This window comes from Crocodylus porosus, unplaced genomic scaffold, assembly GCF_001723895.1.
Source record: "Crocodylus porosus isolate Cpor-Errol unplaced genomic scaffold, CroPor_comp1, whole genome shotgun sequence".
NCBI classification, from domain to species: domain Eukaryota; kingdom Metazoa; phylum Chordata; order Crocodylia; family Crocodylidae; genus Crocodylus; species Crocodylus porosus.
Genome location: NW_017728906.1, coordinates 154,875,439 through 154,886,803, shown reverse-complemented (window position 1 = coordinate 154,886,803; position 11,365 = coordinate 154,875,439). Strand labels below are relative to the sequence as shown.

Below are 11,365 nucleotides of genomic sequence, written 5' to 3'. Positions count from 1 at the left end.
CACATCCTTAGCCTTCACTACCTCTGTGAGCTGACCCAAGAATTCCTGGTCAGGCTCTTCTCCCTGGTTGGGAGGTCTGTAGTAGACTCCCACCGTTAAGTCTCTTTCCCCTCGATTGCCTTGTACTCTAACCCAAAGCACTTCAGAGTGCCCCTCCCCTGACTCGTTGTGTAGAGTCTGAGTTGGAACCACTTCTCTGGAATCTTGTAATTAACCTAGAATAGTGGTTCTCAACCATCTTAAGCTTTAGGCATGCCTTGACAATTGCTAGCTTTTAATTTTCACTGGTTTTGTTGGCTATGTAAAATACTAGAGTAATTTTTCTATTGCAAAAAACTTGTGAATCATGTTTGCACATCTATTAATGCTAACATTGTGTGGCACCCTTGAAACAGGATACTTCAGTAACCGCTGTATCACTGACCTAGAGATTAACGCGCTGTGTTCTTGCTGTAATGCAAGTTAAGAGATGCTTGGTCATTCTTACTCACTTTCATATTTTAAACTTTTCATGGGTCAAATTCATCAGAGATCGCCTTTCCCCTTTAGCTTTGTCAGAGCCTGATTTTAGTGAGCTGTGGGGTAGAATGAAACACTTATTTGTTTAGGCTGGGCTTTTGATAACATTTACAGTAGTGAGTATTTGAGTTGGTAGACTGTGTGAGGTTTGCAACTGATTAAAATTGTGAGATTGCATAGTCCAGCATACAGGACACTGAGCAGGAATTCTGGTTCTGATTCAAACTCTGCCATTGACCTAAGATGCGGCACTGGTAAAGTCATGCCACAACCCTGTCCCTTTGACCTTTGTCTGTCTTTCCTACCTCGTTCAAAGCCCTTCAGGAGAGAGACTGCTTCTGTATGGTGCAGTGGGGTTTACAGTCTCAACTCATACCTTGAGGAACTTTAATAATAATTCAGGTGTCTTGACAGTCAGCCCCTAACACGATTTTGTAAATAGACGTTCCCCTAAGGTAAAGCAGGAAATGGAATTTTCTTATGTATATATAGAATAAAGTAACTGTGAAGAAGCCTGCACAGTGTCTTCCCACACACTGTCCAACTGTAGCCAACTTGATTAATCAGTCATTTATCACTAAATTTAGACAGAAAGTTTTAAAGAAACCTAAATCTTAAAATGTGAGCCCCCGGGTTTGAGAAATTAATTAATAGCCTGTGAAATTAGTAATCTGTATGTAGATCCACAAAGGTCATTGATGGCATGTGTTCCTCAAATGCTTCAGGAAGGATGAATCATAGGTTGGAAGGGACCTCTGGAGTTGTCTTCTTAAACCCCCTGAAAGTGCAATTGGAAATAAAAAAGAGGAAGGCAGTTGTAAATAACAGCTGATTGTTATGCTTACATAAATGTGACTGGGTTTCTGGCCAACATTGGTTGAAATGATTATAAAATGATAAATTGGCAACAAGATGAGTATTCAACACATCTGTTAGAAATCTTTAGAGGTAAAATTTAGAAAATTTAAAATGTGGATTTGGAAAGAAAGGAATTCTGTCTGGGCAATGATTCTGTCTGCCTGCCTTATTTTAAACTCACTTTCCTCTGATGGTTGTTGATGGTCAAATCATCTACTTCTTACTGAAACAGGTTGGGCACAAGATCACATGCCTCAATCTTCACCTGACCACAGCTTGTGTGAAATGCTGATTCTTTATCTTTTTACAAGTATTACTATTACATCCACATGCTTCTAAGCTATCATAAAACTACTCGATAAGCCAAGGGTAGCTCTGACCTCAGCATAACTCCTCAGAGATTAATTTTGTTCATCAGTCTTATAATTTCCTGTTTTCCCCTCCTTTATATCTCTTTAAGTTTAGAGTTCTAAAAAATGTTCTTGGCAACCCCATTCTTAAATGTTGTGCCTATGCAACCACTTGTCTCTCACTTAATGGCAGTGGTTACTGTCAGAAGATTTTTTGTTAAAATAATCTTGAAAACCATCAACTTTTAGCTCATTCCTAGTCTCATGGTCAAAGCAAGCCACTCCAAGAACTCTGTGTGTGTGTGTGTGTGTGTGTGTGTGTGTGTGTGTTTATGGTAGTAATATGAAACCTGTAGTAATATGAAAGTCCAGCAGCATCTATGGCCAGCTATCTTTTTCCTCTGAAGAACTGTTTATTTCCATTATCAGAGACCAAATGCCAGAATAGGCGGACCTGGGATCTGACCTAGTACAGCAATCCGTTTCTCATAGTCTAGTCATAGAATTAATAAGATTCCTGACAGGTATTAAAACAATGGCACAACTGAGATTTGAGGAATTTTATGCCCCATCCCGAACATCACACATCCTGCCCTACCAAATATGCATGATTGTCTGTGAAGTGCTGGCCATGGACAGGCTTCTAGACTTGAAGCTGTCTGGGGCTGGGCTTGACAATAAGTTCTGATGGGCCTGGTGGTGGTAAGTCTCTCCCAGGGTTCACCTTAAAGACCCTGTCCTGTAGCTCCCACAGGGCAAAGCAGCCAAATGTTGGGTTCTGACAAGCTCGCATCTTGATGCCAACAGTCAACAATTGTCAGCATCAGAACCAGGGCAGCTAGGTTTTAGACTGGAGGCTGCCCAGGTCCCAATACTGACAATCAGCTGATTGTTGGCATTGGGATGATAAGGCATGCCACACATTCAATTTATGGCACCATGCAGACCAACCATAAACATGTTCCACATTTTATGTAGCATCTCTGTGTCTGATTTGTCATTTCATGGCACCACTAATTCAATGAACATGTGGCATAGTGCTATTTATGGCCTAAATGACACACAAATCATGCTATAAAAGTAATGTGCTTGGGCCTAAGTAATTTCTGATCTCCAGCTCTCGTTCTGAAATTGTTCCATGTACGTGTAGGTAAATCTCAGAACATTTCTGCCTGTTTCTTCCTCTGTAAAAAGGGGAGAAGACGCACCTTTTTGTAGTGTTGTGGGTACAAATAGTCAACATGTGTAGCACTTTGAAGATTTAAATTGTTATATGTTGTAATTGTTATGTTTGCAGGAACTTGGTACAGAGAGCCTGGGGTATTGCATGGATTTTCAGGCAGTACCAGGCTGTGGAATCAGCTGTAAAGTCAGTGGTGCTGAAGCTGTCTTAGGCCAGAAGGAGCACAGTCTAAATGAGCGGAATGCTGACCTGAATGGGGACAGCACTGTTTCCCTGAAACACAGCTCATTGATCATGATATCCGAACCTGATGGTAGGTCTGTCCTATTGGCTCATAGTCCATCGCAAGTACAAGTGGGCTAAATCAAAGATGCAAGGAACTGCAAAATAGCCATTGTATCTGGAAACTTAGCAGAGAACTTAGACACCACAGTGATGGGAGTTGTAGAAGCATCTACAACAAATGGGTAATGAGATGTTCCTTACTCAACCACATATTTAATTTAGCAGAACAAGCCTCCGTGGAAAAGAATGACAGGGAAAGAGAAAGCAAAACTGACTAGTTAGCATTGTAATTCCTTTGGGAACTGGAAACACTTTGCCCAATCATCTTGCTTTGTCACCCTTATCGTGCTAGTTTCTTAGATGTATATCAATTTGGATGAAGTTTTATATTTTCATCTATTCAAATATCCTCTGGAGGTGCTTATTAAAGAAATGTATTTAATGGTTGAACAAATATATTGGGAATTAATATACTAGGGCTCCTATAGATGTGCAGGGAGCCAGCTCTGATGCACAGAAAATCCAGCTGTCGGAGAAGACTTGATTAATTGAGTCTGCTGGAGCACGGAAATTATCATGCTCCATCAGATTCTAGGATCATGTGTATCAGCATCCCTGTGCTAAAGAATGGTGGCAGGGCGCTTTGAACTAAAGCTCATTTGATAAGCTTTAGTTCAAAGTGCCCCACCACCACCATTTTTCAGCGTGGGGGTTGCTGATGCACATGACAATCAGGTGCTTTTAATTAGCACAGCTCACGAATTTAAAGCACTTCCCTGTGCCTCCTGGCGCATGTGTAAAAATGCCCTTAGAAATACAAAATTCACTTAAGTGGCTTAAATTTGGATGTTGACAAATCTGTGATTTCAGTGTAGGATGATATATAACATTCAAAGATGCTATGGGTTTTTTTTCAGGCCATGGGAGCTACCTTGTTCCTTTTTATAAAGATTTTCAACATTTTCCACTAACATGTCACCTTCTCTCCAATGCACACTCTTCACTTCCAAGATTGCCTGTGCTAGGACTTTGTAGAGAAACCACTGGAATCATTGAATTAATTTAATCTTTGCACTCTGACCGTTACCCTATCATAAAAGGGGTTGACATAGGATTTCCCTACCTATCACATAGGATTCTTGAGCAATTCAAACTTAAATTACACTTCATTAATTGCTGCTGTGTGGCGTTTGTTGGAACATTATTACTGTATATGTGGGAGGAAACCTATGGTTTTACACTAAAGGAATAAAATATACACCCCTTAAAGAACATTAGAAATTACAGAAAAGTTTAAGATGACATTTTATGAACCACATGCATGCAGTGGGTGGTCACTACTAAACGTGAAACTTGTAAAGGTGCACTATTGTCCATGTGCATGCATGAGATCATAGGACTGCTTATCTATCTAATGCAGTGAGTCAGTCTCCAAGATACCACCCTTCCCCACCTTGTATATGACTTGCATGAAGAAGTGCTTGCAGAATTGCAGTCTAAGGTCAAAAAGTGCTTTCTAATGTATACAAATTATGTTGTAGGAGGCCTAATAATAGAATGAGTGTGAGACACATTTTAGTTTTTGTTGCTAAACAAAAAAAACCAAGGCAAGTCTCAGGCCACTATAAGAGCTTCAGGAGATGACCGTTACCTAACAGTCCAACTGTATCATCCCAAACAACTTCACATGTGTTTTTAACTAATACAGGTTTATGATCATTTCCATCCTAATCTGGCTTTGCCTCCTGTCACAAACCTGTCTGGGGCGGTCCCATGAGACCTGAATTTCTCCCCAGTGTACTGCCTCTTGCCCCAAGGAACAGACTGAGGCTGTCCTGAAATGGGTCCCTTTCCCAGCATCTCAGTTCTTCTGCCCTTACAACAGACTCTGCAGCTAAAGATCTGTCAGTCCCAAGTGTCCCCCACTTTTGGATTACGGAAGAAATTATAGGTTCCCTCTCCATGGAGAGAGTCACGTAGAATATTACTTGCTCAGAAATCACTCTTTCTATTGGCAGTCAGTAAAGAGTCAAACAGCAAAAGGATTTATTTACATAGGATGAAAGAATTATGTAAACAAAACGGACCATAGATTAGGAGACAGGACAGTAAAGCAAGTACTGGTTCTTTAGTCATCTGGCTACCCCTAGTCTTCCATGGGAGTCCTTGCAGAGTTATAGAGATCAGCCTTCCTTCCAGCTTTCCTGTCCTGGGAACTGGGGCCAGTGAACCTGCAAAGCCTGAAATTCAAAGACAGATATTCTAGCCTAGCTAGGCTCTTTAGAGCATTATTCTAATTTTTATGAGTCATCAGAATCTTTCAGAAAGTTATAATCGCCTTCGCGGGCTATTTTTTCCAGATGCCTTTGCTGTTATAGAGTCAGTTGTCCCCATCATAGGTGGATAGTGTGCAGGAATGTCCATCCAACCTGTGGCTCCTTCTTTGTGCTAGTGTAAGTAACAATTGTCCTGGCCCTAGAGTACAATGGCACGGGATAATTAGCAGTTCTGCCCATTCCCTATGTTCCCTGGCTGAACCATATCCAAAATCATACAGATATAGCTAGAATAACATAATCCATGCAGTGATAACAAGAGTAAAAATAGATACAGCATAACATGGGCTTCCCAGTGAGACCAAACATGCCATCTATATCAGCACAATAAAATACAAGAAAACAATTATGACTTGCTCCAGACCCAAAACATAACAGGATTGGCTCCTCCTCAACAGTTTCTCCTCAGGCTATTGTGGATGCTAATGAAGTTCCTCATCATTCTTACTTCTGTTCACTAAGGTGCAGCAGCCCCTCACACCTACTTAGTGGTGATTGGAAATCGTGAATGGATGAGACGTAACGGTTTGCATATTTCAAATGATGTTAATGATGCAATGACAGGCCATGAAACAAAAGGACAGACAGCTGTATTGGTGGCTATAGACGGTAAATAATATTATTTGAAATGACTTAGTGGGAATGCAAATACCATTTCATGGTGCCTGGATGCTGACCTTGCAAATACCTTGTTTAGAAAGTCACCTTTCCTCCCAGGGTAATAAATATTTGATGTACAACTCAAAGGGACAAAATACAAATTACCTTTTTTAGATAAGTTATTTGTGAATGTGAACTAAAAAGAAAAAAACCTGTCACTGTACAAGTCAGAGGAGTGGAATGGGAATGAAATCATCTTAGCTTCTGTAGGTCACTTTGCTTCCTATGTCTATCTGCAAGTTTTTAACTGTTGGTGTTTCTTTGAAGGTGCGTTGTGTGGGATGATTGCAATAGCAGATACTGTCAAACAGGAGGCAGCACTGGCTGTGCACACCCTAAAAACCATGGGAATCGATGTGGTTCTTATAACAGGGGACAACAGAAAAACTGCTAAAGCCATTGCTACACAGGTAGTCTGGTCTGTATTCAAATAGATCTTATAGGCTGTAACACCGCTTAGCCTGATGACCTGGAAAGCTGATTATTTTAGCTTTTGCCTAGATGTTCATGATGCTTGGAGCAAAGGAAGGACAAGCTCTGTCCCAATGAGTTTCCACATTGTGTAGGATTATGTAGATTAGTTTATGTAAAACTGGATTAATAAAGCTGACTAAAATGCCACTGAAAAGTAAGTGAGCACTCACTGTACACTCTGTTCCTTGTGGTAGTTCATCCATCCCTGTACTTTTTTTTTACTTAGGTAAGTGCCCCGAGGAGCGTAGTAATTTTGGAAAACGATTCTGTTAACCCTTAGAGCATTGACATTTTACCTTCTGCCAAAGAAATCCTACCACAGCATATCCAGAGCAATTCCTGAATCAGTGAAGCATGATTTACTGGTGTCTGTATTCTCTGCAAGCATCCTCTCTGCATTGAAAATGGGGCATAGCTCCAGTTAGTCCATTGTGCAGTACATTAGCAACTTGAAAGGAACATGAAAAGGTTCATAAAATGTTACGAGCCCTTTTAAAGCTTTTTCTTCCATGATAAAGCTATAATAACCAGTGTGCCTTATTTTCTCTCTTTTTTTTTTTCCCTCTCCATGTAGGTTGGCATAAAAAAAGTGTTTGCTGAGGTTCTTCCTTCTCACAAAGTTGCAAAGGTCCAGGAACTCCAAAATGAAGGAAAGAAGGTAGCCATGGTTGGAGATGGAGTCAATGATTCCCCTGCACTGGCCCAGGCTGACATTGGTGTTGCTATTGGAACAGGCACTGACGTTGCCATTGAAGCAGCAGATGTTGTTCTTATTCGAGTGAGCTGAGTTGTTTAATGCATTTTTTTTCTATTTGGGTTGGTTTGGGCTACTCAGAAGTGTATGATTGTAAGGGTCTGAAGAATTTTGTCTCACTGTTCTTGTGTCTTTCAGAATGATTTACTGGACGTGGTTGCCAGCATTCATCTATCAAAGAGAACTGTACGAAGAATAAGAATAAATCTGGTCCTTGCCTTAATTTATAATCTGCTTGGGATACCCATAGCAGCAGGTACTTGACTGCTAAAGCTCAGCTTATAGGAGAAAGAGCTGTTCTGTACTGTATCTCTCTCCCAGTTCTGCTCAAGAAGCAAAATGAGGAAGTATATGGAGCTCCCTAAGAGTCTGTTAGTAACAGTTTGACAAAGAAAAAAGTCCCCATAAGCTTCTGTGAGCATTTAAAATCATTGCCCTTTCCCAATTTTTTAAACCTGTGAGAATCATGAATAATTCTATAAGATGTTTACATCAAAGCCCATTCATTTTTACTTGGGGAGACAGCAACATAGTTGGATTTGTCTTCCTGTTTTCAAAACCATTCTAATCACAGAACATAGAGACAGGGCAAGTTTATTACCATTTTTTTATCTGATCTATCCATATTCTAAAGTAATAGTGCTTTTTTCACTGTAGGCTTCTATGTACTTTGTACACACTAGTTTTAATTATATCAAGTGACAGGGCTACAGTCTTACTGGCTTAATAGTAGCCTACGGAGCTTTTAACATGAACTATTACAGTAATATGGAAATAAGCTGCCATGTAGCTTTAACTTCAGTATAGCCAGAGACAATGATCACTACAGACTAGCAGAGGCTTGCTGTCTAGTGGATGATGTAGGGGCCAGGGACTCCTGAGCCCTGCTCTCAGTTCTGATTCTAGTGTACTGCGAGGCCGTGCAAAGTCGCAAGCACCACGTACTGCAATAATGATCACGATCTGGCCCCCTGACATAACTTGAGTATTACAGCACTTCGAAAGTACAAAGACCTGATGCGCTGAGGTTGACACTTCTGGCTGCTTTTACATATGTTGTAGGCTTGTGTGCGTGTGGCAGTAACTGGGCCCAACCTTTACACTTCCCTCCAACACAAAGACATGGAAACAATCCTTGCCTCAAACAATTTTCATTTGAAATCAAATTGTAGGTAGGGCTGCTACCAAAGACATTCATTTGCATTTATTTTTGAGGGATTATTATAAATAGTGTCCCATCTATATCCATCAACCCAACTATCATTAACTGGCTGAATGTCAAATACTGAGTAAACCACATGTGAACATTCCACCTGTTATACATTCACACCTTTTTTTTTCCCTCCCCATCAGCCCTTATAGTGGTGTGAATACAAATTCCACACTGACCTGCACAGGGTTAACAAATTGGCCTGGGCTCACTGAGCTCTGCCAAGGTTTCCCTGCTAACAACAGACTTGTGGGAGAAAAGTTTTTTTTTTTTAATATGTTCCTCCTTAAAAAATCTTCAAGCTGTCCTCTCTTTTCATAGCCACCCGTGATATGGATTGTCACCCCAGAGTGGCAGGGAGGGAAGAGTACTTTTATGTTTGGTCACAGCTCTGAAGCTGAATCTATGCAGAAACAGTTCTTTACTTCTGAAGGCTTGTGTTTAGAAGGCACTGTATGCACATAGGTTGATATATCTTTGTTTATTGAGATTCATAGATTATAGAGTCGGAAGGGACCCAATGGATCATAATGTCTGACCCCCTGCCCCTGGCAGGAAAGAGGACCAAGGTCAGATGACCCCAACCAGGTGATTGTCAAGCCTCCTCTTGATGACCTCCAAGTTAGGTGATAGTACCACCTCTCTTGGAAGCCCATTCCAGACTCTGACCACCCTTAACGTAAAAAAATTTCTTCCTAATGTGTAACCTAAATCTACTCTCCACTAGTTTGCACCCCTTATCCTAGTTACCCCCTGGGGTGCTCTGGTAAACAGCGTATCCTCAATTCCCTGCTGTCCTCCCCTGATAAACTTATAGGCGGCTAAAAGGTCACCCCTCAGCCATCTTTTGTAAAGGCTGAAGAGATCCAGATCTCCCAACAGCTCCTCGTAGGATCTTTCATGGAGACCACTAATCATGCAAGTGGCCCTCCTCTGAGCCCTTTCCAGATCCTCCATGTCCCTCTTGAAGTGCAGCACCCAAAACTGGACACACTACTCCAACTGCAGCCTGACTAATGCTGCACAGAGGGGGAGCATCACCTCCCTTGATCTGTTGGTCATGCATCTGTTAATACACAACAAGGTGTGATTTTGCTTTGTTGATGGCTTTGTTGCACTGCTGCCTCATGTTCATCTTGGAGTCCAGCTATGACTCCAAGCTCTCTCTCAGCCTCCGAGCTGCTGAGGAAGTCATCACCAAACCTGTAGCTGTGTTGGGGATTCCTCCTTCCTAGGTGGGGTACCTTACATTTATCATTGTTGAATTTCATCCTATTTTGTTCCGCCCGTTGATCTAACCTGTCCAGGGTGGCCTGTATCTGCTCCCTGCCCAACTTTGCTCCATAACTTGGTATATCTGTGAACTTGGAGAGCATGCTCTCCACACCCTATCCAAATCACTGATGAAGATATTAAATAACACTGGTCCAAGGACTGAACCCTGTGGGACCCCACTGCCCACCTCCTTCGAGGCCGAGAACAACCCATCCACCATCAGTCTGGGTGTGGTCCCTAAGCCAGTTGGCTACCCAGCTGGCTGTGTAGGCATCCACTCCACAGCCCGTTAGCTTCCCTATGAGAATAGGATACGAAACTGTGTCGAAGGCTTTCCTAAAATCCAGGTAGATGACATTGGCCTCAGCTCCTGTGTCAAGGCAGTGTGTGACCTGGTCATAAAAGGCTATAAGTTTTGTCGGGCAAGATCTACCTGTGACGAACCCATGCTGGTTTCCTTTTAGCATCATTTCTCATGCTGGGCCTTCACAAATGTGTTCTTTGATTTTTTTATTTTTATTTTTTTCCCTCCATTATTTTTCCAGGGATAGAGGTAAGACTGACTGGCCTAAAGTTACCCAGCTCATCCCTTCTCCCTGTCTTAAAAATGGGAACCATGGTGCCCTTTTTCTAGTCCTCAGGCACCTGGCTGGAACACCATGAGAGCTCAAACAGCCATTGCCAGTGGCTCAGCAATGGCACTAGCCCATTCCTTCAGCACCTGTGGATGGAGGTCATCCGAGCCAGCTGACTTGTACCCATTCAGCCCCTCCAAGTGCTCTTTAACTAAGTCAGCACTAACCTTAGGCAGTCTGGTGCCTTTTGGACATCTGGCTGTGCTCAAGGTGGGGGAATTGTCTCGGTCAGTACTAAGGAGTACTAAAGCAAAGAACTCATTGAAGAGCTCTGCCTTTTTCTCTGTGTCAACCACCAACTGATCTGAGGGCTCCACAAATCATGCTTTGGACTGTCTGGCCATTTTAATGTTACAGTGATAAATCACTCAATCTTAAGACTGAATTTGGTAGTAATGTGTATATGTGTGTGTGTGTGTTCATTCTCCTTTTAGGAGTGTTTATGCCCATCGGTATCGTGCTTCAGCCATGGATGGGTTCCGCAGCCATGGCAGCTTCATCAGTGTCTGTGGTGCTATCTTCCTTGCAACTAAAGTGGTAGGTTTTACACCCGCCAGTCAGTAAGTGTTGACTGTATTTCATTTGGGACTCTTAAGGCACTGCTTTAGGCTATCACACACTTAAAATAACCAAGCAATGCTATCTTTTGTGAGTGCTTGGTTCCAAAAATCAAGGAGGCGACATCAGGAGGCACTACTTCACTGTCAGGGTGGCTAGGATCTGGAACCAACTTCCAAGTGAAGTGGTGCTGGCTCCTACCCTGGGGTCTTTAAGAGGAGGCTAGACAAACACCTTGCTGGGGTCATTTGACCCCAGTACTTTTTTT

The 11,365-nt window shown here is 42.0% G+C and overlaps 1 protein-coding gene across 1 annotated transcript in view; it reads left to right on the top strand.

The window, feature by feature from the left end:
- The window catches only part of ATP7B (ATPase copper transporting beta), a 49,269-nt gene that overhangs the window by 32,761 nt on the left and 5,143 nt on the right, over nucleotides 1-11,365 (top strand). Inside the window, exons 15-20 of the mRNA XM_019529987.1 lie at nucleotides 3,025-3,223; nucleotides 5,994-6,140; nucleotides 6,459-6,601; nucleotides 7,240-7,443; nucleotides 7,558-7,675; nucleotides 10,974-11,076. Coding sequence (XP_019385532.1) covers nucleotides 3,025-3,223; nucleotides 5,994-6,140; nucleotides 6,459-6,601; nucleotides 7,240-7,443; nucleotides 7,558-7,675; nucleotides 10,974-11,076 — 914 coding nt within the window. The remainder of the gene's footprint in view (nucleotides 1-3,024; nucleotides 3,224-5,993; nucleotides 6,141-6,458; nucleotides 6,602-7,239; nucleotides 7,444-7,557; nucleotides 7,676-10,973; nucleotides 11,077-11,365) is intronic.